Source organism: Uloborus diversus, unplaced genomic scaffold (assembly GCF_026930045.1).
Source record: "Uloborus diversus isolate 005 unplaced genomic scaffold, Udiv.v.3.1 scaffold_359, whole genome shotgun sequence".
Lineage (NCBI taxonomy): Eukaryota > Metazoa > Arthropoda > Arachnida > Araneae > Uloboridae > Uloborus > Uloborus diversus.
Window position 1 is genome coordinate 95,949 of NW_026558526.1, and position 27,492 is coordinate 123,440.

The following is a 27,492-nucleotide window of genomic DNA, read 5'->3' on the forward strand; positions in this document are numbered from 1 at the left end:
TGGATGTCAAAAGGTTTAATCTGTTTTGCATAAATATGTCAATTAGTTATATAAGAATAACTACTTTACTTCTATTCTTTCACTATTACTTGTTATTCTTGCAACAATTATTACACAGTTTGAAAATTTAGTTCAAAATAATTTCAATTACTTTTTAGTCCTATCATAAATACACATATGTTTTAAAGAGTGATTTTAATAGTTTCTTAAAATTCTTATGCTAAGTGGTTTCTGGAAGTAAAGTTTTTTTTAATTTTCTATAATCTTTCCATGTAGAAAAATTTAACGTATTGTTTTGTAGTTTTTTTTCCCAAAAAAATTGACTTGATTTTTTTTTTTTTAACCATTTTGTTAAAAAAGTAGCATCTTTTAAAAATATATCTTTAGTTCAACAACTTTACACAACTTAAAAGTTTAAAATACTGCATTTTATACAAACGTTCAATGGATTTCAAGTATAGCAAAGAAAGGAAACCATTATCATTGGTAACGTAAATCAGGGAAATTTGGTGAGCTTAATCAGGGAAAAGTCAGGGAACTTTTTTTCACAGTTCCTGTCGCCACCCTGTATTAATATATCAATTTTTTTTCATGCCTTTTTGTAAATGTTGTGTTTAAAGAAATAGTGTTTATCTGTAATATCTTTGTCTGTTATTTTCATTGAATTTGAAAGTAGTTCTGTTAAGCATTTTTATTTATGTTCTAATTTTGATTTAATTTTATGTAATTTCTAGGGAAGTGGCAAAACACTGGCCTTTGGTATTCCTATAATTTCTCACATTCTTGGTTCAAAAGAAAAATATAAAAATGTAAGAAAAATAAAACAGAAAATGTTAAATTGAATCTTTTCTGCCTTTATTAAGTAAATAATAATGTTATTAAATCGAAAACTACCTATGCTTTTAATTTTAGTCCGGTGGAGAAAGAGTACAAAATCCTTTATCATGTTTAGTTTTGACTCCAACAAGAGAACTAGCCATTCAAGTGAAAAAGCATTTGCAAGCAATCTGCAAGTTCTGCGATGTTACGGTACTGTACCATTAATTTCTTGTAACACATTTTTTGTTTTCATAGTGAAATACTTTCATATTTTAAATCTAAAAACTGTAGATGTTCAGTTTGTTTTTGTTGACAGGAGGCATTAAAATATATTTTCACAAGAGACATTCTTTGCTTGAGATACTAAACTTGATTATGGTAGAACTTCTTTAAATCTGAACATCAACAAGATTAAATACATGTAATGTAAATAAAATTAATTAAGCATACTGCTAAGTGAGAACATTTAAAATAGCCACCATTCCTTCGTCTTTTATTATTTACTAATGCATTTTAATGTGGATTGAATGCTTTTATGTGTTACAATTTTACTTAGCGTTATTGATTTTAAGGTTGCAGCAGTTGTTGGTGGCATGGCACCCGAGAAACAAAAGCGTCTATTGAAGAAGCATCCAGATATAGTAGTTGCTACTCCTGGAAGGCTATGGGAGTTGATTGAAGAAGTATTTATTTATTTATTCACTTTTAAAACTTAATTCTGAAAATGTTTTGTATAAATACAGTTGGCTTTCTGTTTAACGGCACTCTATTTAATGATTTTCTCTATTTAAAGAGGGCTTTTCATGGTCCCAGATGCTCCACAGTAGTTTTAAAAGCATTCTATTTAAGGATGCATTCTACTTAAGGACGATTTTTTGTGTTTCTTTGTAAGTCCTTAAACAGAGAGTCAACTGTACTATCAATGTGATCCAAGTTATTGATTCCAATTGTCAACTATTTATATAACTTATAGTATGTAACTTATTAAATAACTTGTTATATAACTTGTACTATCACTGTGCAATCTTCATAATCTTTTCTTTTTAATGTAGGGTGAAGATCATGTAAAAAACGTGGCAAGTGTGAAATACTTAGTAATAGATGAAGCAGATCGAATGTTAGAAAAGGGCCATTTTGCTGAATTAATGCAGATTTTAGGTTTGATTAATGGGTAAGCCACAGCTTTTATGTGAAAGGTTTTTTTTTTCCCCTGAAACTGCACATAAATTTCTATTACATACTTGCTTTTTCTGTTCTTTCTTTTTTTCTTTTCTTTTTCTCCAAAATTTGCGCATTTTCAAAAGTTTTGAATTGATTTTTCTGCAAATATATAAGGACCTATATATTGTTTAGACATTTTTGAAAAATTAGTTGGGTTTATTGATAACGGAAAAAAAAACTGACACATTTATTAATCATGACATTTTAGCAACAAAGATGGTCTCATGGTAATGGCTTTCCACTTACATATAACTTTATATTACTGCTGTTGGTAACAATGTAGAATTCGAGAGACCCTTTTTTTTTGCAATAAGAATAATTTACGTTCTTTTATATTTTGTCTAGGCCTGTTTTTCAGTTTTTAACTGTTTATTTTTATTATTAATTTATTTATTTCAGGAATGCCTCAAACACTAGACGTCAAACTTTTGTCTTTTCTGCTACACTGACACTTGTACATGATATTCCTGAACGAGTCGCCATGAAAAAAAATAAAGGGAAAATGCATCAAAAGAAAAAAATTGGTAAATTGTTTTTACAGTATAATAGGGAATTTTATTGCATTTTGAGCAAAGAATTGGTCAAAAATCTTTAATCTTTCGAAAATAAGTTTGGATTTTAAAAGTTGTCTGTATATGAATAACAGTTGTTTTGTTACAAGTTTTTTAGGTTTCTTTTATATAGCGCTATTGATAAAATCAGTTATGTCAAGGGTTTTTTCAATTTTTTATCAAATTACTAAAAGTTGATCCTATACTCCCTTAAATTGCCTGACTACCTTCAAAATCAGATTTTTTATGAAAATATCAATTTTTTAAATTTTGTTCTTCTATTTTTTATCTTTAGCGTTCCGATTAAATTTTTCTTCTATCTTCTTTAGCACAGGCATTGTTGCCATTTTATATTAGTAGATAAGCCTTTTTTAAAATCGAAAGCTGCAATCTGCAATGCTAAAGAAGTATGATATGCTTATTTTGTTATTATTATTTTTAAATTCAGGGATAAAAAATATTGTATTTTAGTATGCAAATACTATTATGTGCCAGTTATAAAGTTTAATATTCTTGCTAAAAATATTTAAGTAATATAAAAAGAAGTAGTGTATAAAAAAGGTTTTAAAAATATTTTTCTCTTGTAAGGTGTTGATTTTAGTATGATACTTTCCACTTGAATGCTGAATATATCAAAGTTGCTATAATGTGCTATGCAAACTAAATTTTATAAAATACAGGCGTGTTGCATTGCAGAATATGAGCATTTAGATAAGATTTGAATCTATGACTCAATTTAAAAATAACCGTTATAGTAAAATAGCATAGGAAAAGTACTGAAGACTTTCAGAAAGGAAAAAAAACTAAATTGTGCAGTTCACAAAGGTTATAAATTATTTTGAAGTTTGGTTTTAATTATATAGATAGGATGGGGATAAAATTAAATTGTTGCTTTTTTTTCAAAATATGTCTTAAATTTCAGATAACAAGACATGATAACCTAAATAATTATTCTTGGAATGCCTAAAATGCTGAAATAATTGTTAGTTCTGTGTGTGGACAGGAGGGGGGGGGGATTAAACAAGTGAACTTAATCCACCAAGATATAATTTAAATAGCACCCTATAAGTAGCAGAGTATCATAGGAGTCATGTGTATGAATGAGTATTTGTAGTTGAAATTATCTTCATTTATTTTTCTCCTTAGTGAAAGTATACAAATGAGTTTCTCGGGGAGCTATTTTCATAATGAAAAATAAGAACTTGGCTTAAAAAATATGGCTTGGCTGACCAAGTAACTAAAATACAGTTCCAGAAACATTATATATAGTCAGCGAGAGTCATTTGCATGGATTTCGAGACAGGCGTTTGAGATAATGCGTTTCCCAATATTAGAATAGTTGCTGATTGAATGAAAAAGGAGCTTGGTCATTTCAAGGTGTGAGGCAAACAAGTGTCTAAGATTGTTAAATGCGTCACAATTTTTTGATTAACATTTGTGACTTTGCAAAAGATAAAAAAGAAAATCAGGAATTTAGAAAAGACAAAAGTTAATTATATGTTTAAGCATTAAGAACTCATAATATGAGTTGGAATTCCCAACAATAATAATACTTCAGGAAAGTTATTTGTAGAAACTCTCTTATGATTGTTCATTATTATTAATATTATTATTTTTATCAGTTAAAATTATAAACTGGTAGGAATTTAAAGGATTTATTTTTGCTTGCAATGTAAACTTCACCGCTCTGCACGCGATGAACTCTGTCGTGAAGAATGGTCTACTCCCTAAAAGAGATTACTTTCATCATAATAGAAATTTCAAAATTATGATGTATTAATTAATTTATTTTATTTTGAGATATGTTTTACATAAGTGTAATAAAATTAAAAAATATGTTTGTTAATATTACTGTACAAAATATGTTTTATTAGAACTATGCCTTATATCCATACCATACCATAAAAGATGAATTTGATAACATTTTTCAAATAATTTGAAAAAAAAATAGTTGATTTAAGTTAAATTTTACTTTTGGTTCATTTAAATGCAGTAAATGTCGAGTACAAATGATACATATTTCATTATAGTCCAGTCAATGAGCATATTGTAGCGTGCATGGAATGTGCAATAATTTTTGGTTTCAGAATATTGTTAGGGGTAGTTAGTAAGTAAACATACTAAAAGTCCCTGACCCTAAGGGGTGAACTGAAGGTGGGAGGGAGGGGGAAGAAAATTTTGCATTTTTCGAGAAAATGTCGGAAACGGTGGGAAAAATGCATTTAAAATAAAAATTCAAGCTAATAAACTTCCTACGAAACTGTTTCTACCATTGAGAGGAAGTCCGCCTGGTTGTTCTCTTGATAGCCAAATCCCCAACTGATCACCACATTCTGCTGTCAAAATGTACCAGAAATCTAAAATCATACAACATGTATATTAGGTATATATCAACAGTTATTCTTCCCCTGAATCCATTGAGTCTGCTAGGGTCATATAAACTCTGATGGTATGGTGTTCTAGCCACAGAAAAGTCCCTCAACGAGTTCTGTTACAGACCATTTATCAAAGTAGCTGCAAACATCAAGACTGATCTCTAACTCTGCCATACCACCAGGTGCACCTGTAGCTTGGAACTTAGTGATGAGGTACCGGATTGGGGGTTTGAGAAGGGAGGAATGATCAACTCGCGCCAAAACTCTCCAAATCAGATGTTGCTCCTGACGGAATCTTGAAGATGATTTTGACCAATTGCTCTTCTACAAGTGACCAGAAGGTCACTTGTAGAATCATCGTTAAACTAATCCGTGACAAGCTTGCATTACAAGGGCAGTTGCAACAACGGAATCAAAATATTTATCCAGGACAAAGGGGACGACGATGACATCAATACACAACCGTTTTCTTAAGGCAACTTTTTTACTTCTGGTGACATGACCCTTCCGCCTCAGAATAGAACCAAGATGTCACCTTAAAGATTATATCTTCATTTTCTAATTACTGTTAGTCCATATCCCATATAAACACTTTCAAAACATGATTAGTAATAATGTAATAAAAACTAAAATTACAAAAAGGTGTTGCCTGTCAGCTACATTTACCATTATTTCTATTATTGTAATTTTTATTATCATGCCATAGCGGCACATATTCATTTGAGTAAGAATAACAAAATTAAGTACATGCTAGAACTTTATAGTTTTTGATTGCTTGTCAGCTGGGTGTCGCGGTGATTGGGCATAGGCTTCGTATTTTTTGGTATCAGGTTTGAGTCTGCAGTTCAAGTGTTCAGCCGGTGGATTTTCAAGACACAGAAAAGCCTGCTCAGAGTGCCTGCTTGGTACAGACACTCTGAGACAATAATGAGATATTCTTTTTTTTTCCAAAAAGTACTGGTTTTCAAGAACACATATCTAAAAATTTGCTGGAAATGTGACACAGATGCATAAAAACAATTTCACAATAAATTTAATCAGCTTTCACTTTTATTCGGAAACACATTTTTCTTGCCGATTCCGAGATATAATCGAAATCCACAAAATTGGCTCCCCCTTCCCACCTTTAACTACCCCCCCCCCCCCCCCGTAGGATCGAGGGTTTTCAGTATGTTTACTTATTAATTACTTCTAACAAATTTCTTACTGAGGAAGGGCTGGCTTTCTCATTTTACTTTTGTTAAACAATGCTATGTGTATGGAGCTAATTCAAACTGCATATACGTAGTTCTGCAAATCTGCGTCTGATTTCTTGGTAAGGGGATGTCCGTAAATGATATTACACTTTTTTCAACATTTTTGACCCCCCTCCCCTTTTGTCTCAAAGTTCATTTTGCAAGCTATTTTTCATAAATATATTTGTATTAAAAAATGCTTGATGTCACACTTCTTACTCTTTCCTTCCCCCTTGTCCCAATTTCATGACCCCCCCACCAGACATCATTTGTGTTGTACTAATCCACTAATACTTCTTTACTGTCCGTCAGGATTGTCAAATTCAGTGAGGGAAGAGGAAGTGGGCGATCCTTTCGAGTCAGTTTGAAATTTATGAATGGCAAATGTTCCATTTTTTGCCATGAAAGTGTGCGTTTGAAATTCTGTAACTTTTGATTGGTCGAATAAAATATAATAAAACAGCATATCAAATTGAAGGAAAGTTAAACCTCTACCGCTCTGTCATTGACAATTTTCATGAATACTGATCCTGGGAGGCACTAGGAGCAAATGTTTGACAAAAGAATTTTTCCGAAAGTCATCGATTTTTCATAACTTATAAATGCGACAGGCACAGACAGGAGAGGGGAGACTGTTACAGAAGGCGAAAGCCACTGGCCAGCCATTCCTGAGAAGGTAGGAGAAACCAAACGTCATCATTCGGAGGTTTCATCTCCTTCCCCTGCACAAACTGCTGCATCTTTAGTAAGGACTGGTCAACCACAGTCCTATGCTCAAGCAGTGCGTATGTTTAAGATGGCTGTTGTCAGAGAAACCTTCCCGTTGAAGAGGTTATCTCACGATGACATTGTTTGTCTAAGCTTGTTTTTCTAAGGAGGACAGACCTGATTCTCTCTGAGGATCACATGCCAGATATGCAATAGGCTTCTTAACAAAAATAGTATTAGGAAGGCTTTTTGTCTTCTTACTGGACTTGACACCTTAAGTCAGTAATGATTCAATTTGCAGAGGTTACCTCTTTAAGGAGGAAACTATTACTCACACCTTGTGTGATTATAAACTGTTTTCTGCCTATAGGTTTGAGCACCTTGGTTATCATTTGCTTGAACCATGCAAGGTTCATGATATTCCTATTAGGTGTTTGCTGAATTCTGCTTCAGCTACTGGTCTGTTTTAAGACTTCTGTTTGGGGACTAGTACAATAGACCTCTGGTCGCAGTGCTTGGTTCGGTTGAGCACCCCCCCCCCCCCTTTCATTCACCCCCTATGGTCAGGGACTTTTAGTATGTTTACTTACTAACTACCCCTAACAATATTCTGAAGTCAAAGATGATCGCATATTCCATGCACGCTACACCCATTTTGAGCACTCATTGGACTATTAAGCTAGTATACAATGACGAATAAGTAAAAGGAGGTAAAATTGAAAGTTATTTTAAAATCTTGATTGTTACAAATTTAATCAAATTAACAAATTTAAGAAAATGTGATATTTAAAATATAATATTTATATATTACTCCATTGAATTTGTAGTAAAAACTAGTAAAAGTAGAATAGAAGTAGACATATTAACATAAAAAAAGCCTTATTGTATTTTAATAATATATAAGTGTTATATATTTTTTAATGTTTGTGTTTCCAGATTCATTTATCAAAGTTATTGGCATGAAAGAAAATCATAAAGTTATTGATGTGACAAAGAAAACGGGTGTTGCTGAAACTCTAACTGAATCACAAATAATGTGCAGCATTGAAGAAAAGGTATTATGCCCTGTCTCACAAGCAGTGATAGGAGAAACAAACATTGCTGTTTTATTGCCAGTATTTATTACATTAATGGTTTCTTTGTTCTTGTATTGATCAAAGGTAAAATTAACACAGTGCTACAATGGGTCCTTCTGTCCTTCAGAGTGTATTTAGGGGGAAACCAGTTTAAACGGGTCAAACAATACACCTTTTTTATGTCATAAAATGTTAGAAAAAATATTCAAGAGTATGTTGCCGAAATCGGAATACAAAATTCTTAGTAGTTTTTATGCTCGTTTTCGCTAATTTTTTTCTCCATAAGCGTTTTTTTTCCAACTGCGTGGGTTTCTAGTTCAAAAAGTTTTTGATTAATAGTTCTGAAAATTTGTGTGAATATTCTTTATTCAATTACAACCAATATGAACCTAACTCTGGGATAATATTGTCATTTAAAAAATAATAATAATGCATAAAACATGAAAAAAATAAAACATGCAAAAGTATGCAATTTTCAACTTTATTGGTCACAATTATTTCATATTCTTAGGAAATATTTTGTTCACGAAAAAGAAAAAAATGTAATGATTACAGCTAAAATTGTATCTTCGGTATTGCTCACTAGCAATAAGCTCAGATGGCGACCGTCCATGGAGAGCAATTGATAATTTCACTATTTCTGGCAAAACTACTTGAAAAAACTACAAAGTGTATTTCTAAACGTAAGTAAAAAATCCCCTAAATTTGAATAAATTCCAATTGTTCCTTCCTGCTAAAAAAAATTCACAAAAAATGCTTAAATTTTGCCTTCCTAAACTCATCCCCCCCCCCCCCCCCATGTTCAGCGATCATTAAGAGAGCTGTTTAAAGTGTTAATTTTGAATTAAAAATTTTTAATTATTTTGTCATGGATCTTTGTTTTTCAGTTTGTAATTTAAGCAGTGTAGATGTTTTAGAAATTGAATTGTCCTTCCCCTTTGCCCATTTACCCATTTAAATAACCTTGCTATCTTTTTTTTTTCAATTTCAATAATTGTTAAGGAAAACCATCAATATTTGTTAATACTACAAACAATAATTCAAGCTTGATTGAGCACTTTGATAATTGTATATCTGTCAAATCAACGTGCTTAAAATGTTCTTAATGCACTCTTATGCTTCAGTCTCGAGATTTTTAATCAATTTTATTGCCGTTGACCAAGAAATACATAAAGTATGAGCACTTAATGTTTTTGTGCTAACTTCAGAAAGCAACCCTAGAAGCGATTCTATAGAATCAAAGAATAGAGTTTTAAAATGCTTTATTTTGGTTTTCACTTGAAGGAACTCTGTTAACACATAAAATTTGCTCTATTTTTTTAAAATAATTTTCAACATAATTTCAAAAAAAAAAAGAAAAACAGTTTTCGCCTTAAAAAAATGCATTCATGGAGGCTTTTTTTTTTCTTCTAAAACTTCCCAGTGCCAAGCTGACAGGGTCATCGGCAAGTGTTTTGATGCTTTGTTGTCCTTTACCTCTTCTTGTGAAACAGAATTCTTGGATTCTTAAAAACGTTATTTAAAAATTGTAATTATGAAATTGTTCTTTTGCATTTTTATTTATTTTCACCTTGTTTCACAGGATCTATATCTTTATTATTTTCTGATAACGTATCCCGGTCGAACTCTTGTGTTTTGCAACAGCATTGATTGCGTAAGAAGATTGAGGAATGTCCTCGAAGGGCTGAATTGCAAACCTCTTCCTCTGCATGCATCGATGCATCAACGACAAAGGTTGAAGAATCTTGATAAATTCAGCAGCAGCAAAACTTCTGTTTTACTTGCAACTGACGTAGCAGCTAGAGGGTTGGACATCAAGGGCATTGAACATGTTATTCATTTCCAAGTTCCTCGAACAGCTGAAGTATGTTTTAAGTCCATTTCAATAATTTTTCTTTATTTATTTCCTTTGATATTGCATACATGTTTAAAAAAAAAAAAACAACAATGAAGCAAATTGTAGGTTTTCTGCAAAAGTAGATAGCCTTTGTATAATATAGTTGAATCCTCCAGTATACCTCAGTGCAGAACGGAGTGGATTGTACTGTAGATTCCCTTCATTTTTCCCATTTTCCTTAATATATGTTTGAAAATCTTTTTATATTCATCTTTTTAAAAAAAGTCTTTAAAAAGTTTGGCTTTCTTATCCAACAAATTTTGGAATATCCACTTTTGCATACAAAGATTCCCCCCCCCCCCTTAGAAAATGTACAATGCTATCTTCTAGTATGACTTTTTACTGTTGTTAATGTTATGTATACATTTTTATTTACATTAAAAAATTCATCTGGTCATCAACATGCTGCTATCGCTCCTTGATTGCTGCCAATGCCCAGGAAGACTCAGAAGTTGACAGCTCTGAAATAATGATTCAGTACACTTCTGAAGAAACCTGGAGTCTCCCAAATTTTAAGGAAATCTAAAACTTCCAAGAACAGATTACCCCCCCCCCCCCCTTAGAAAAAAAACTTTGGTCAGAAATTTAAAAAATTGTAATTCTGGTTTTAATTCCAATGGAATTTTTTTTGACCATATGTGTTAGGGGTCTGTATGGATAATACAACAGTACAAACTTTTTAAAAGGAAATTCGTAAAATATTTATTAATTTCAACTTTTAATTTTCCAAAAGTGTATCAGGTTCTTAACCGATGCATAAATATTAGTTCAAATACTCATTTTCATGAAAAGTGGTGTGCATTTTATATTAAATTAACCTTCTACTCGTCTGTTTTTTTCCCCCTTCAAAATGGCCAAATAGGTCAAGTTTATAATTAGCTCAACTGCCACTTTGAGAAATTAACTTAATGACCCCAATGTTACAACATTTGGTAGTTCCTAAAAATTTTCAAAGTTGAAAAAGATATGTTTTTCTAACTCAAGTGATATTAAAATCATGAATATTTGGCTTTAATGCATTGATATGTAGTATTTGTATAACTGGTGTTTAAACTAGTGATGTTCCGGATATCCATATCCGTATCCGCGGATATCCGAGGGAAAATAAAGATCTGTATCCGTTACTTTTTTTAACCGATCTTAAACGGATCTTTTCTATTCTAAAAATTCTTAAATATTTGAATAAAATACTCTTAAATTCTGTTTAAATTAGGTTTTATTCCCTATTTAAATTTTCGGTGTCATTTCAGAAGCCAATTTGTACCCCTCGTCGCAAAAAAAAAGGGGTAATAAGTTTTAAAAGTGTGTTTCTGTATGCCTATTTGTGGCATCGTAGCTCCTAAGCAGATGAACCGATTTTGATAGTTCTTTTTTCGTTCAAAAAGTCACTTTATCAAAAATGTTCTTAGCTTGGCCTCGCTTTTGTGTAACTTTAATTACTGGAGACATTAATTAAAAACCGACTTGACTCGTAGCGATTTCATAGTTGGAAGATAAGGAGAAAAAGTTCGATGATTTAAAATTTCTATCTACACTGTGCAGCTTATAAAAAACTGCTCTTTTATGTAGATCTTACTTAAGGAAGATGGGAAAATCATTTTTCATGAAATTTTAGTATGAAACTATTTTAAGAATGGTTTTAAAACCTATAGATGTGAGATTTTTTTAAAACCCCTGTTCAAGCATATTTCATGCAATGAAAATTGAGATAGTGAGAGGCAAAAGGATGCAAGTGGCAAAATTAAAAATTTGGAAATAGGTACAAATAATAGGTTAACCCCTACTCTGTCTTGGAGCAAGAGGTAGTACTATCAGCCCTGATAGGTGCTGTTGTACAGCATGATTTAGAAAAAAAATTCAATGAAAGCCTACCTAGGATGTAATCTATATACTCAAAGTTTTTATTCAGCATTTTACACTAAACTTGCAAATGTCCCCTTACATCTCTTTGTTTCACACTGCCTCCTTTGGAAAACACCGTTGCAGTTAAGTCGAGTATTCTTTCATGCTTTGTGTTTTAAACAAAAATTTAGTATAGTGGTGAGTGGAGGAAATGATAACATATCTTTTTAATTTTTCTATTACCTTCCATCTCGTCCTCAAACAGTTGGCGTTTTTATTCATGAATTGATCTCCATAAGGATTTTTAGTGTTCTCCTTTGTTTCACTCGTCCCAAATGAACTTTACTTGCCTTGAGAAAAATTCTAGCAATATCTCTGTCTATATGATATAACTAGTGGCACCCACACGGCTTTGCCCATAGTAGAAAATTAAAAAGTCTTTGGGATTGCCTGTATAATTACAAATAATGTCTGATGAATTTCTCGCCAATTGGCTTGCCTGTGTTACGGTTCCATGTTATGGTAACTTGGTAATTTACTCGTCTATCTTATGATAATTTTGCTCGAGAAAATGTTTTTATAATATGAAATAGAAAAAGAACGAAATCGAATTTTCAAAAAATCGCTTCGAGGTTCACACCCCCATGCTACAAACTAATTCTGTGCCATATTTCATAAAAATCGGCTGAACGGTCTATGCGCTATGCGTGTCAGAGATCCTGACAGACAGATAGAGATCCGGATCAAGAGAGATCCAGACAGAGAGAGACTTTCAGCTTTATTATTAGTAAAGATAAAAAGGGGAATACTATTACAAAATATTATATCTAATACATTATCAACTTCTCAAAGTTATTTATTCTTTGTATTATCATTCTGAAGGTTAGAAAAGAAATTGCTGACTATTTTGAATGGCATTCATTGCATTCTGTTTATTTATTTATTTACTTTTTTCAGACTTATGTTCACCGAAGTGGACGAACAGCTCGAGCACAAAATGAAGGGTTCAGCTTAATGTTAATAGACCCGCAAGAATCCACACATTATCGTAGAATCTGTAAAACACTTAATAAAGGTAAATTTTTTTAAAAATTTACCATAAATTAAGATTATTTATTTAGTATTAAAGTTGGCTTTTTTTTACCTCATATCACCAGTACAACTTGTAACCATGGATTCTGATAATCATAAGGTCTGATTTAAAAAAATCTCCAAATTGTGTTTTCAACTCAATTTGCCAAAAACAACACATGATTTTATTCAAAACAAAAAGTTTAGCTAATGGTCTAATACTGTGGTAGATTCATATTAGAGAACATTTTGTCCCTTTAAAATGGTTATATAATCTACCATATTAAAAGGCCAAAACAATAATTATATTAATTCATGTTTATTCAAATAAAGATGAGTTGTAAAAGTTCAGTCACTTTGATGTTAATTGGTAAATTGAAGGGGGTGTAAATTTGTTTTTCTCGAACTATAACACATTACTTACAACTCCTTCCCTGCTTATAAAAAAAGATTGCTTCTTTTTTTTTTGAAAAGAAGTTGGTGTTTCATATACCTGTATTAAAAATTATATAAGTATACTAAAAAATTCATTCAAAACTATGGTGTTACACAATTTAGTTTAAACAGTACAGACTGGCATTCTTTGAATTTTCACTTGAAAGAGCATAAAAATTATGTGAAAAAGCAATATTTAAATAGGTCTAACCTTGCTCAATATTGTTGGGATTTGCATCAATTTTTTATCAAATTATCCAAAAATGCCCAAATTTGTCAGTTTTTAATTTTGGGGAATCTTTTCTCATTTTGAGGAATCATTCTACTTTAATTTATGATCTTACAACAATTCCATATTTTTCTTTAGTTTGGCTTCTATTTTTATAACTTGTTCTTATTCACTGTTTCATAATGCAACTGCCATATCTCCGTCATTCTTGATTATTGTTATTTGTCTCTCCATTTGTGTTTAATATTTTGCTTACGTGTTTCAGGGATCGCGTTAAGCATTCCCCAATGTGCCAAATGCGATAAAATTGTAAATTCGGTGAAAAAAATGAATTTATTGGCAAACAGAACATTTTCCCAAATTTCCATAGAAAAAAAAATATTTACATTCAGACGTCAATCTAGATAAAAATTAGGTCCGTTTACACAAAATTCAGACCTGTAAAAACTGACCCTTCACAAAATTCCGAACCCTCAAAAAAATTGACATTTCACTAAAACTCCCAGATTAAGAGTCACTGAAAGTTGTTTTATCCTCCGGCCAATCCAGCCACTCTGATCAGAACTTGGTGCGCGCACTCGCGTTAATATGGGATCCGAGGAAGGATGACATTTGCCATTTGCCTTTCGCCTCTTGACTTGTGCCTCTCGCTGATTGGAGAGATATTGAGTGCACAGATGGCTACCGAGTAGAAATTGTTGGCGGGTGCCTTATTGCACGATGTGTTTATTGTTTCATTGTGTTCGATGTCTTAAACTTCGGACTAAGATAGGAATGCAGTCTTTACTTCATTAAAAGCTTTTATTTCTATTCTCAAATTTATTAAAGAATGATAAATATCACTATAAGTTGTTTTTAGCCATTTTTTCCTTTCTACTGTACTGGTATGAACAATCATGTTTCTTGGCCATTTTATAAATTTTGAACAGAAAGCGCATGCGGAGCGAGCAAAATCAGATACTGTTGCTCGATTAAATCTTTTCTTCTTTCGTAACAAGCTTAAAGTATCATTTATTATTATTTTTCTTAAATGAAAAAAATTTAGTTTTTTTTTTTTTTTTGAAAAGTCAAATATGATTTGTCGAAAAACTACTTAATTGACCTTTTTTTTTCCGCAAAAATCCTAAAAACGGACAAAAATTCCTGTATTGACCCCTGTCCTTATCCCCTAAAAATTAAGTTATACTTCACTCTCTGATTAAATATTTCTGCAGACAAAAATACATTAAAATGAGTAAAAGTTAGTTTTTGACTAAGACTTTTGAATTTTGGCTAACACTTTAAAATTTGGCAATTTACTGGCTAACATTTCAAAATCCTTAGCAGGGTCCCTGTGTTTTGTTCTTTGATCAATTAATTTCAATTGTTTTTCTTTCATTCTTTTTTTTTCTGCTTATCTTATAATATTGCAATCACTTCATTACGTAATTTTTTCAAAAGGAAATTTATTGCAAATTTATTAAGAAGCAGTTTCATTCATAAGACAAAATTTATTGCTTAACCGATTTGTCTTGATGGAAATTATGAAATAAGTTTAAGCTCTGTTTAATTTTGTTTTGAAAATCTCCATTTTTTTTTTGCTATTTAAATTGTCTTTTGTTCCACTCCTTTTTTTTTTTCTCGTTTGACTTTGCATCCAAAGCTTACCCTTTGCATTAGAAAACATGCATAAAGGACAATCAGTTTGTCCATTGCTCTGTATCTATGTTACTTACTACTGTTACATTTTAGCATGTTATTACATTGCCTGAAATATTCATTTTGTGATTGTGAATTTAAAATAAAGAGAAAGGAATGTTCAAATGTACACGAAATCGCTTTCCATGAAGTTAGGGACCTAACTTTATGGAAAGCGTGTAACTGGCAGGAGTGGCTCTCGCCATGGGGGTGGCATTTCAACTGATTAAAAAAATAAAAAACAATTAAGAGGGTTTTATTATTATTATTATTATTTTTTTTTTTTTGATTATAGAATTTTTTGAAAAATGCTTTGAATTTGAAAAATGAAAAAAAAAAATAAACTCACAAGAAAAAGAGCTAGACACACATACATAACATATACTGAGAAGGAACATTGGGCATCATTAAAAACAATTCTAAAAAAGAAAATAAAAAAAAATTACAATGCTGCCTTTTATTTGTCGAATCAACAAATCAAAATATTCCCCAAAAAAAAGAAACATTTTTTGGTGGTCACAATGACCTCTGGTGACCTCCCATGTTGGTGACCCTGGGGGGAGCACAATTTCTTTAGTTCGCCAGGGGCGCTAGACCCCATAGTTACGCTACTGTGAGTAAACAATCACTTAATAGTTTATCAGATAAGATGAAATCAGGTTAACATGAAGTACTTGTCATGGTCCCTTGAATTCCCAACCGCCCCCCCCCCCCCACGCTAGACCCCATAGTTACGCTACTGTCAGGTAAACAATCACTTAATAGTTTATCAGATAAGATGAAATCAGGTTAACATGAAGTACTTCTCATGGTCCCTTGAATTCCCAAACCGCCCCCCCCCCCCCCACGCTAGACCCCGTAGTAACGCTACTGTGAGTAAACAATCACTTAATAGTTTATCAGATAAGATGAAATCAGGTTAACATGAAGTACTTGTCATGGACACCTTGAATTCCCAACCCCCCCCCCCCCCCCCCCACGCTAGACCCCATAGTTACGCTACTGTGAGTAAACAATCACTTAATAGTTTATCAGATAAGATGAAATCAGGTTAACATGAAGTACTTGTCATGGTCCCTTGAATTCCCAACCGCCCCCCCCCCCCCCCCACCGTTAACTCTGCCAGGTTAACAAGATTCGGCTATTTTTACCCAGCACGGTGCTAAACTATCGAATGTGAAAATTGGCAGTTTTCAGAAGAGCCAAAAAAATTTTTTTTTCCCACCTGATGCATTTAGTCTTTTCAATGTTTTATTTTTTTAGATAACATTAAGTATAAAACTATCACTTGAAGTACAGTAGAATCTTGAAAATCCCCGGTAATTGGGGCTCACCTCACTTTGGATTTCGGAAAACTTGGATTGTCCGAAAAATTCTTCCAGATAAAAAATTTACAGTATTTGGACGAACTAAGAACAAGCACCAATTACTCCCTTGTATAAAGAAAGGAACAATTGTCTTCACAAAATTTATCACTCAAAATTCAACATAGCTATCCCTCTTAATTGCATCCAAACGAGTTTTGACTGTAGTTTTTCTCGATATACGTACGTATTTATATGTGCAAGATAACCAAAATATGCATTTTGACTGTGCCCAAATCCATTGTGACAAGTTTTGCCACAAGGTATCCATCAATCTGTGTGCATGAGTATGCATATACAGTTGATCTCTCTTATTACTATAACGTGTAATACGAAATCACGGCTAAAGCAAACAATTTCTCTGTTAAGTTTGATTTACTGTCTAGTTACATTAAAAATTTCACATATGATACGTACAATAAATTGAAAGTCTTGACTAAGACAAACAATTATTTCTGACCTCTTTACTTAAAATGTTCGTGGTTGAATTGTAATATTCTATTTTAGAAATTATTCATCATGTTGTTAGGTAGTAGAAGTCCCATTGTGTATCAAGAAGAAAATCTTAAATATTTTGCATAAAAAATAAAACCCTTACATTTTTGTTTACCTATGAACAATTCAATTTACCCAAAGATAAAACTGTTCACTTTCCATTGTGGATTACAACCTATTCCGCGATTGTCGATTATCATCTTCCTTTTTCAATATTTTCTAAAAGCATTCATTTATTAGAAATAGGTGTTTTTTTTCTGAATGTACTAATAGATTACAATGTGTGTATTCTTAGTTTCTAAACATATACAGTATATTCTCGATATCTCAAAAGCCTTAATAATACCAAAAATTATTTTTCCCTTTAATTTTGCACATTTATGTAACGTTATTTTTTGCTTTTATGTCGAAGAGTTTTTAATTAAAACCTTGTTGTGTCGAATTTTTTTCAAAATCGGGTATAATTTTTCCGAAAAAACCGCAGTTTATTGTTTGGAAGCAACTTCAGGAACATTTCCAAAAATTTCTCATACCCTTCATTATTTCTCTCAGGGAGTAAGAATGATTCGGTGAAGTTTATCTACTGTCACTTTCATTCTATACCCCATGGGTGTCAGGAAATGTAAGTCCTGAGAAGCCCAAAAAACCTTCCTAAAACTTTTTGCCACATTCAAACTCCATTTCGTTGAACCTTTTGACCCTATTTCCACCTTCGTAAAAGGAGGAGATGAGCGGAAAACTCCTTTAGAGACACAGGGAATGGTGCAATCCTTTCTTCAACTTCTTTTGTTCCGCAGTGCTCGAACCTTGATTGAAACCATTCTGCAACTTTTTTAGTAATCCAAATCTTTGATAAGATTAGTCATGGTAAATCACTACATTTTGCTATTTCACTAGAGCGTTCTTTTTTATTCCTTTTTCTCTATTATTTTTGACTCATTTTGAAAATTAAAATTTTTGTTATTGTATTAAGATTTTTTTGACTGTCATTGCATGTTGCCTTTTTTTTAAACTATCGCGACAAATTTTTTGGAATATTGTTTTATTATAATTATAACCTTGTTATCTCAATATCTTTATTGTTATTTTTTTTACTGTCCCTTTGGCTTTGTGATACCGAGAGTATACTGTAAAGGTAAGCATTTCTTTGTTTTTTCACAGTATTACTCGTTCACGATTGTTACAAATAAAGACTGATACGAAAAATTTCGTCTATTTTCGACATTTTGTATTAACTGAGTTCAACTGTAATTTGAACTACCAAAAAACAGTTAGTTGTAGGGACGGTTTAAATTTCGTCCATGCCACTCAAGTTGTGCACTTCTTTTTTTGATTACAATCAAATAGTCCAAAAGAGATGTTAGCATTATTATCTTCAAGGCATCTCATAATCCATATCTTGTAGTCAATGTATATTTTGTGCCACTTAAAGAGTGTTGTTGAAACCAACTTCTCAATAAATTCTTATTATTTTATTACTTACAGCAGCTAAAGATTTCTATTTTCATTGTAATAAAAATCAATTTCTTAGATACGAAAATATCCCGCTTAAAATGTAAATGAAGCACCTCGGATGAAGCGGAACCTCTGATTTTCAAGACTCTATTGTAGTTATGTCCAGTACATAGCCCTTTTTGAGTACTACGACAAACCATCGAATTTGAAAAATGCGGTTCGCGATTTTTCACATTTGTTAATTTAGCATGGTACTGGGGATATATTATGGTAGGGTAGATCGACCCGGGGATGAATATTTTAGCACAATATCATTTTCAAAAAATTTTTCACATCATTAATAACTAATGTTTGGTACATGATAGTAAAAAGAATTTTATCTGTCAGAGATAAAAACTTGTTATCTGGTATTGGTTATTATTTTTAAATATTGGGGGTGGAAGGGTGTTAAAAGAGTTGAAGGTACACCAACATGGTGAATGAACACCCCCAACCAGTAGACTAACTTAGCCTTTTCTAGTCATTTTCTTTTTGGAAATGTCTTGAAGGAAGTCACTGCTGCTAATTCATCTAAGAAAATACTTGAAACATTTTTTTTCTTTTCCTTTTTAAATCACAAACTCTTCATTCACTGGTCAGTCTATCCTATAATTTGATACTTTGTTAAAAAGTGCAAAAGAATATTTCTTTTTTAAGTACGAGCTTTCTCAGTTTAGATTATAAATTTGAAAGTAGTTTTTAGTAAATAATAAAAGTTATCCCTATGGCAGCAATGTGAAAGGATAAAAATAATGCAACATAAGTTCACAACAGTTTTTGATGAACTCTTTTGTCCTTGTAATTTAAGGTATTGCATTACTTTTTATATTGTTTCTGTTAAGTAACTAAGAATTTCTTTCAAACCTCCCTCATGTTTTATATTTATTTCAGACAAATCTTTACCAACATTCCCAATTGACAACAACAAATTAAGAATTTTGAAGGAGAGAGTGAACTTGGCTCGTAAAATAGATAAAATGGAGCACAGAGTAAAAAGACTAACTGCACAAAACAGGTGGTTTATCAATGCTGCTAAAGAAATGGACGTAGATATTGATGATGAAAATCTGTATCCTTTTGCTAATAACTCATTGCATACATATTGAGGGGAAAAATACTTAAAATTATGCAAGATTTTAAATCTTTATTTAATTTATTAATTATTATTATTAATATTATTTTTGCAATTTTTGAGATTCTCACAAATATGAATGGATATATTCTAAAACTGCGTCAAGATTTCTGTTGTATGCTACTTAAGTGCAAATTTTCTATATGATATTTTGCATTAAAGCAGGTGCTATGTTTTGAATTCACAAGAAGGGGGAAATAGAACTAAATTATGTCATCTAGATTTCATGCATTTTTTAAGTACATATTAATAGCATACCAAAGTGCTTTTCTGATAGTCGGTACTTACTAGACCAAATTTTGTTCATGTACTAGACCAGTATTGAGTTGTTGTAAAAAGTATTTAAGTAAAAATAACAATTAATGAATGGGAAATAGTATTCAGCTATAAATTTAGAGCATGCAAAATCTATTCCTATGGATGTGACATTTTTACTCAAACATTTACACTTTATTCCTGAAGTTTCAAAGTTGGGCTTTTAATTTTTATACAAGATGCATTGCCCTGCTTTGCACGGTTCACCTCGAAAATAAGTTATGTCTAGTGATGCATGTTCAACAATCAGGCTTGAACAAAAAAAGAATCTGTAAAATGTTGCAGCAGATTGCGGGAAAATAACCAAAAAGTAAACATTTTTAAACCCCCGGTTGCAGGGAAAGCCTCAAAACAAAAACCTTTTTTTTTTTGTTTATATTCGAGGAAAAAAATGGCAACAAATCTTTCATCTAATGGTCCTCTTCACGCTACAACTAAAAGAATTCGAAAAATAGGGATTTTATTTTGAAATCTATGAGTCATAAATAATAGTTTTTGATTGCCGCTAATTATTATTGGAGGATTATGTTAAATATCCAAACATGAAAACGAGAAGATTATGAATCCATCGATACCTGGCTCGATGGTCAGTTCATTGGCGTTTGGGAGAAGCTACTTGGACATACATAGATACATACACTCAGTTTTTAATTATATCAGATATTTAAACATGAGAATCCATTATATATCTTGTTGACAACCAGAGCTCATGCTAGGGATTGTGGAATTCCTGCAACCTTTTCTAAAATCCCTCACAAAAAAAATCCCGTTGCAGGCTGTTTCCACTGATCACAACCAACAGATATTTTTCAGATTTGTTTTAAAAAGACAGCTAATGTAAATGTGGTGGCTTACGATAATTTTCAACTACCACCTTATTATCAATGAGTGGAAAAAAACTGTTGTTTAGCCACAGAGAGACAAGAATAAAAGATTGAGAAACGCTAAGTTCTTTAGGTTTACTAAATGCTCAAATACCTTTTGGAGCTGTCAGTTTATATTCTGCTCCTAAGTTGCACTAAGCAAAGTGAGTTTTTAAACCTGTTTTGCATTGAAGCTGCACCAAAATGCTTTCGTCAGCAAAAAGAAAATTTTCAACCTTTTGTTTTCTTTTGAAGGCATTGATACATTTTTTGTAATAATGTAGAACAGTGTACTTCATTAGCACATTATTTAATAAACTAGCTGCGTTGCCCGGCTTTGCACGGTCTACTTTCCCACTGGGCCGTCCCAAGGGGAGGGGCGTGCGGGGCAATCGCCCCGGGTTGGCGCTGTGGTTGTGCTGACAGAACAGTAAAATTTGTAAGTTTTCTCCAATAAAAGCAATTTTTTTTTGCATGTTTGGAATAGCTATGTTTAGCTTGTTAATATCCGTACCTTTCCACGATAAATTGAATTACGAATCAGTATATTGGGTCCTTGAAACTTTCTCAAAAAGATCTTCAATATTGCTTAATTACTTTCTTCTATATCTAATATACCGAAGAAAATATTGGATTCGTACAAATTTTCGAATTTTGACGGATTCGAACGTTTTAAGGTGTGCTGAGTCCATTTCAACCATTTTTGGAAAATGTCTATCTGCCTGCCTGCGTGTGTGTGTGTGTGTCCAGTTTTTGTGGCCAATTACAGCAAAAACTATCACATGAAACTGAACGAAATTTGGTACACACATGTGCCCCTATGTGAACTTGTGCCCATTGGTTTTTGACAGGAGTTCCTCCAAGGAAGGTGGAGCAATGAGACGTTTTTTGAGTTATGCTTGCCTGCTATTCCCCAAAAAGTAACAGTCGGAATCAAACAAAATTTGGTCCATATGTTGCCCTTAACAGGTACAGGTGCTGATTCAATTTTGGTGTCAATAACTTAAACGAGGGTTGAACTATCGAACGTTTTTTGTCGTCAAATGTGACTTCTGTAACTCAAAAAATAATGAACGGAATCAGACAAAAATTTATTGACAAGTAGCCCTTAGAGGGTATAAGAGCTGATTCTATTTTGGCATCAACAACTGAAAAGGGGGTGCCGCAATCGAACATTCTTTTTTTTTCCATTATCTCAAGAAGTTATGCTACATTCTGGATGAAATTTGTAATAAATGTGAATTTATATGTAAACATGCGTTGGTTCAATTTTGACACCAATTGCCCCGGGGGGGGGGGGGGGCTGTTTTTTCGTGTGAGTAAAAATAGCTCTATAATTGCAACAAAAATAAAGATAAATCGTAATAGACTGTCGTCTGCGCACTTCGCGTGATTTTAACTGTTGAAAAAGGACCAGAAAATCGCGATGATTTAAACTTTTTAACTGTTGCCATCTTGTGTTTGTAAACAAATAAATGTTTATAATTATTTTAAGCAAGGCTTTTAAAATAATTTTCAATTTTCATTCTTTGCTTTGCTTTTGAGATAAATCGGGAATTGGGATGGTCGTCAAGTTTTGGCGTGTGTAATTTTGTTTTGTTTTTCTGTTGGAAATATTGCTTCCTCGTCAAGCATGGGGAGGGATTAGAATCATACGAAAGATATAGAAGAAAGTTTCGTGATTGCCACAACATACTAATTTTGGTTTTGAAATTAGAATGGGAATCTAGTAATAAACAAGAGCAGATTTTGCCACTTCGTATTTTGATATTTGTTAATTATAGACAGTTTGAGGCTGATCAGTAAATTTTGTAAAAGATGAAGCAAAAATTAGATTTTTTTTTCCCTCCATGGTAAACTTCTTTCATTATCGATCTAAATTGAAGCAAAACCAAGCATGGTTAAATTCTTAAAACTTGGTTTCTTCTGTCACCCACAAACATACTAGAAAGCTTAAACTCTGAATTCACTCCTTGGTCTCTGTGTCACTTCCACACCTAATGAAAGAATCATGTTTTTTTTTTCTTTTTGTAAAAATTTAAGAATTATTTCTGTTATTTGTAATATTATGCTCCTTAATAGCACTTCTAGATTAAATGATTTAGGTTCAGAACAAGAGCATGCTGCAAAGAATCGAGAAATAAATTCATTAAAGAAACGGCTGAAATCTATGCTTAGTCAACCTGTCTGTAATAAATTGCTCACTGGATGCTATCCTACGAAATCAGGAAAACTAATGAGAGTGATTACTGAAGGTAAATGTGATCAATCTTTGATGCATATACAGTAAAATGTGTTTAACACAAAAGCGCTTAATATGAAAAATCGGTTTATTCCAAATGCTTTAGCGGTCCAGATGCAGGCTAATCTCGATAAAGCGAAATTCGCTCGACCCATGACAATTATTTCTTGTTAAACGGATTTTATCTTATTCGATAAATTTTCAAATGATTATTAACTCATAGGTCGAAACAAGCATTCCATGTAAAGTGATATTTCATGTTCAGCAACTTTGCATCAACAAAGTTCTACTAATGTACTGTGAAATTTAAAGTAAATCTTTTAGCATGGAAAAAAATTCCGTCTCCTCAGTTCAGACCGAAATGGTTCGGTCACTCATCTGGTCTGCGCTAATTCTATATTAGCTACCAGTTTGTTTGGCACTCGTGGCTTCCTTAAGAGTTTTTCCATCTCCAGCTCAGTCACTTTTCTATGCCGGGCTGATGAGTGCTAATAAGTACGAAACTGCAGTCCTCGGCAGGAAATGACTGAGCTGGCGGTGTATTTCATATATTTCTGCTTTAGCCCTGGCTATTGGGCAGTAATTTACTGAATAACTGTAAGACATGCCACCATTTCTTGTTACGATCATTATTTATGCTCCATGGACACTATGTGTCTCTGTCGACCAGAACTTGATAAAATTTTAAACTGTCTGGAAAATCAAATTTTTTCTTAAAAATTATTTAAAATTAAAAAAAAAGAACGCTGAACTTCTCCCAAATCTTATATTGTGACCGACAACAAAAATGTCAAATTGAAAGTGAGTAGAATACTACAATGAAACCAGCATGTTTTTTCAATTATACAGAGGCTGTTTCGAGACATTTTTTTAGGCGGTTTTGATAAGCGGGAATAGAAAATTGCTTGCTGCAAAAGAAATAATTACAATTGCACTATGTGTTTAAAAGTCAAAATTGTTGTCTGCGGTTTAAAAGATTTGTTTTTATTCAAAATGGCGTTTTTTACGAAGCAGTGGTTCGAAAACTATATTTATACTCTTTCCAAAGGAAATCTTATCTCTTATCCAAAATAAATCACTTATCCGAAGAAAAATAAGAAAAAAATCACAAAAGATGAGTTATGGGTGTATTTAAATGATTCCAGCAAAAAAATGATAAAAGGGGAGAAGAAAAAATTAAGTACATGGTCCTAAGAATCAAAAGATAGCTTTTCTAAAGGATTCATGTTATTGTTGCTAGTTTTTCATATAGTGGCAAATCAAAAATCAAGAGTGTGGAAAAAAATGTCGAGATTAACTCCAATTACCATCAGGACCATATTTTATCGAACATATTTTATCACCAATTTTTCTGAATGAAATGCCATTGCTTTACCCATAGTGCCATCAACCTTTGGAACTGCATCAAGACAAAGCTACTGTTGCCCTTCAAAATCCACTGTAAATTTCCTAAAAGAAGTGGAACAAAAAACTGGTATCCAAGCTATAACCCTTCACTGATATCCCTACTAAGTCTCCTGATGGATTTTTGTACTTTTTGATTATTGAAATCTGCATTATCCAAACATCGTCCCACAACCCTTACAGGACTCTGAAAATCTGTTTCGGAGAAATGGGATATCATGCCTCTTCTGACATTTCAAAAGTCATTATTATCCTGGAAATTGCAGTGTGGAAAGATAGTTTAGAATAAGGCCTATCAAGTAGAACATTTAAAATGCAAGATTTTTATGTAAATTAGTTTTGTGAATGCTATATACATCGTCTAAAAATGTGTGAAGCAGCCTCTGTGTTGCAAATTTCTTACATTCTAAGTCATTCAGTGTACAGCGATATTAAGATCTTTGCATTTGCTTTACTTTTTTTTTTCTTAATTTATTTATTTGGATGGATGAACATGTAATGGAAGTTTTGGACTTAACTAAGGACTTAACTAATTTTATGCAAATCTTTTAAATTAGATCCTGAAAAAGCTGTCCATGTTGCCAAGAAAAGACGAAAAAAATGAAGGCAATGCTGTAAATTAATTTTGTATATAGTTTAATAAACAGCAGATTTTTAAATAATAAGATATAAAAGTGTTGTGGAAATCTTCTTTGTGTGTTGAAATGTTTTTCTCATTATTGAATCTTATAATAATTGGATCTAGATGCTCATGGCAGCTCTAACTCTTTTATTATTCATATGATTGTTTTCTTGAACTTGAATGATTTGTTTTTTTTTTTTTTTGGATACACATGATAACAAAATCTTTTACTTAAAAACATGTCTTGCATACAAATTATAATGCTGGTTAGTTGAACTATGATCTTGGGTAATAGGGGGGATGAATGATTGAGGCAGAGAGAGAAACAAGGGAGTTTAAGTGAAGTTTTTATAGTTTTGAGTAAAAATGGGCTCAAACCGGGCTACCTGAAAAAACAGGGAAAATTCAGTGAATTAAACAGTTCTTTAAAGACCTGGAAAATGCAGGGAATAACAAATTGTGTTCATAACAAATGTATTTTTAAAATTAAAATACACATTACTATTAGAACAAAATGAAAATCCCAATCCTCCTTCTGTAGAAAATAGAATGTGATTCAAGAGTTCATTATAATCAGAACAATAAGAAAATCTCATTCCCACCCGGGAAAAAAAGGACTTAAATCGCACATAACAAAATTATTCAAAAAAAAAAAGAGTACTTCAAGGAGTTCCAAACAGGGCCGTGTCCAAGGGGAGGATTTTAGGGGTTAAACCCCTCCCATTAGGGTAAAAATAATAAGCCAAATTAAGAAAATGTACATTTGACTAGTTTTAAAGTAAAAGTTTGTGTGCAGCGTTTCTTTAAAAAAGGAAAAATAAAGAAAAAAAATCTGCAATATACGACTGTTAGAGCTTTACCAACTGGAACAATATTTCGGAAAAACTGTGGTGGAAGAAGCGCTCAATGATTTGTCAGTATAAAGCCAAAATTGCTTGCCAAAGTTAATATTACTTAAGGAGGTTACGAAGGATTTAGCTTATGTTGCAGCTATGAAGATGCATTAGTGATTGTGTTTGGTAGTGTAACTTGCATCTGCAATAAGTTATTTCTTGTTTCATTTAACGTTTATTAAGCATTATTTCAGAATATAAAGCTGTTGTTGTTGTTGCTTGTCCCACTTGGCAGACAGAAACATCATACCAAGTCCATGAAGCCGTGCGAACAAAGTCCCTCCAAAACAGCAGAAGCAGTGGCACCGACTCCATGGGGCTTGAGGGGGCCCGAGCCCCCTCAATAGTTTGTTTTGGGGATCAGAGCCCCTCAATAATTTAAGAACATTATTTGTCATATTATGGTTTCTAAAATAACAAAATTATGTTGGTATTTTTTACTTTCCTTGTTTGAAGATAGTTACATTGTAAAATATTCAGTAATGAGTTAAAACAAATAACTATTGCTGTAGTAAGCAGGTTAATTGAAAACGAGTGGTGTGAATAAGGATAGTGTTACAGTGCTGAGAGCACTCATAGAATTTGTCCCAGTGCGCTAACCTTCGGGTGAAGTCTCGCTGACGGCGCTCTCATCTAAGTGTTGCTGATCTGGAAAAAATATATCAGGGTTTGATTTGTACATTTAATGGAAAGCGTGATAGTTTTCTTTAATTATTAGAGTTAATGAAGTAATCTGTGTATTAACTTTTTTAACTGTATTAAAGCATTAATTTTGAGACATTATTTTTATTTAATGAACTCTGGGCCTTATTCAAAGCAAGCTTAAACTAGTTATTTCACTTTTAGTAATCAAAGTGCGACATCAATCTTTTATGCTTTATTCTTTTAATGATAGTTTAGATTTATTTAAATATCATTTCAATCTTTTCAAAGCTATATATTCACTGCTAATAGACTAAAAGTATAATTATTACTGTAAATTAAATTAGCTTTTCACCAAAATACCATTTTTTCTTTTTTTTTTCAAAGCCAAAAAATATGTCTTCTTGTTGATTTTCTCAGTGTTGATTTACCGAGAGCCGAGTTTTTGGGGTTCTAATGTTGATCATATGACTCTAAAATGCTTAAAAAACTTTAAAACTCACTATTTTTTTATCTCAAATTTAGAAAATTTCCCCTGGCAAGGCCCCCGTTATGGCACCCTCCCCCTAATAGTTGTTATAAATCGGTGCCACTGGTAGTGCCTTTCCATGCAAGTCAAGTGCACTACCTTGTATAGTGCCGTAGCCTAGCTATGGCACTGCCCGGCTCCCCACAAAATGGAACTGTAAAAGTGTCCCTCACTTAAGGCAAGTGACATGATCTAATTGAAGCAGAAAATTTGTGTACCAATTTTTAGATTGTTTTACTTTGAAAACGCCCTGTCACATATGTTTGTTTGTATAAATGATACACACCAGAAAATATGTAAGTTGACATTTTCAAGGCACAAAAATCTGAATTTTTTTCGGGGGGGGGGGGGGGGGCTCCGT

General features: G+C 32.4%; 1 protein-coding gene across 1 annotated transcript in view; it reads left to right on the top strand.

Moving 5' to 3' along the window:
- LOC129233361 (ATP-dependent RNA helicase DDX24-like) overlaps positions 1-25,103 on the top strand; it is a 40,198-nt gene extending 15,095 nt beyond the window's left edge. The window contains exons 5-15 of the mRNA XM_054867401.1: positions 735-809; positions 913-1,029; positions 1,392-1,502; positions 1,872-1,990; positions 2,440-2,564; positions 7,846-7,964; positions 9,568-9,849; positions 12,682-12,799; positions 19,381-19,558; positions 22,891-23,054; positions 25,003-25,103. Of these exons, the coding sequence (XP_054723376.1) occupies positions 735-809; positions 913-1,029; positions 1,392-1,502; positions 1,872-1,990; positions 2,440-2,564; positions 7,846-7,964; positions 9,568-9,849; positions 12,682-12,799; positions 19,381-19,558; positions 22,891-23,054; positions 25,003-25,049 (1,455 nt within the window). The 3' untranslated portion in view covers positions 25,050-25,103. The remainder of the gene's footprint in view (positions 1-734; positions 810-912; positions 1,030-1,391; positions 1,503-1,871; positions 1,991-2,439; positions 2,565-7,845; positions 7,965-9,567; positions 9,850-12,681; positions 12,800-19,380; positions 19,559-22,890; positions 23,055-25,002) is intronic.
- Positions 25,104-27,492: the final 2,389 nt, after the last annotated feature.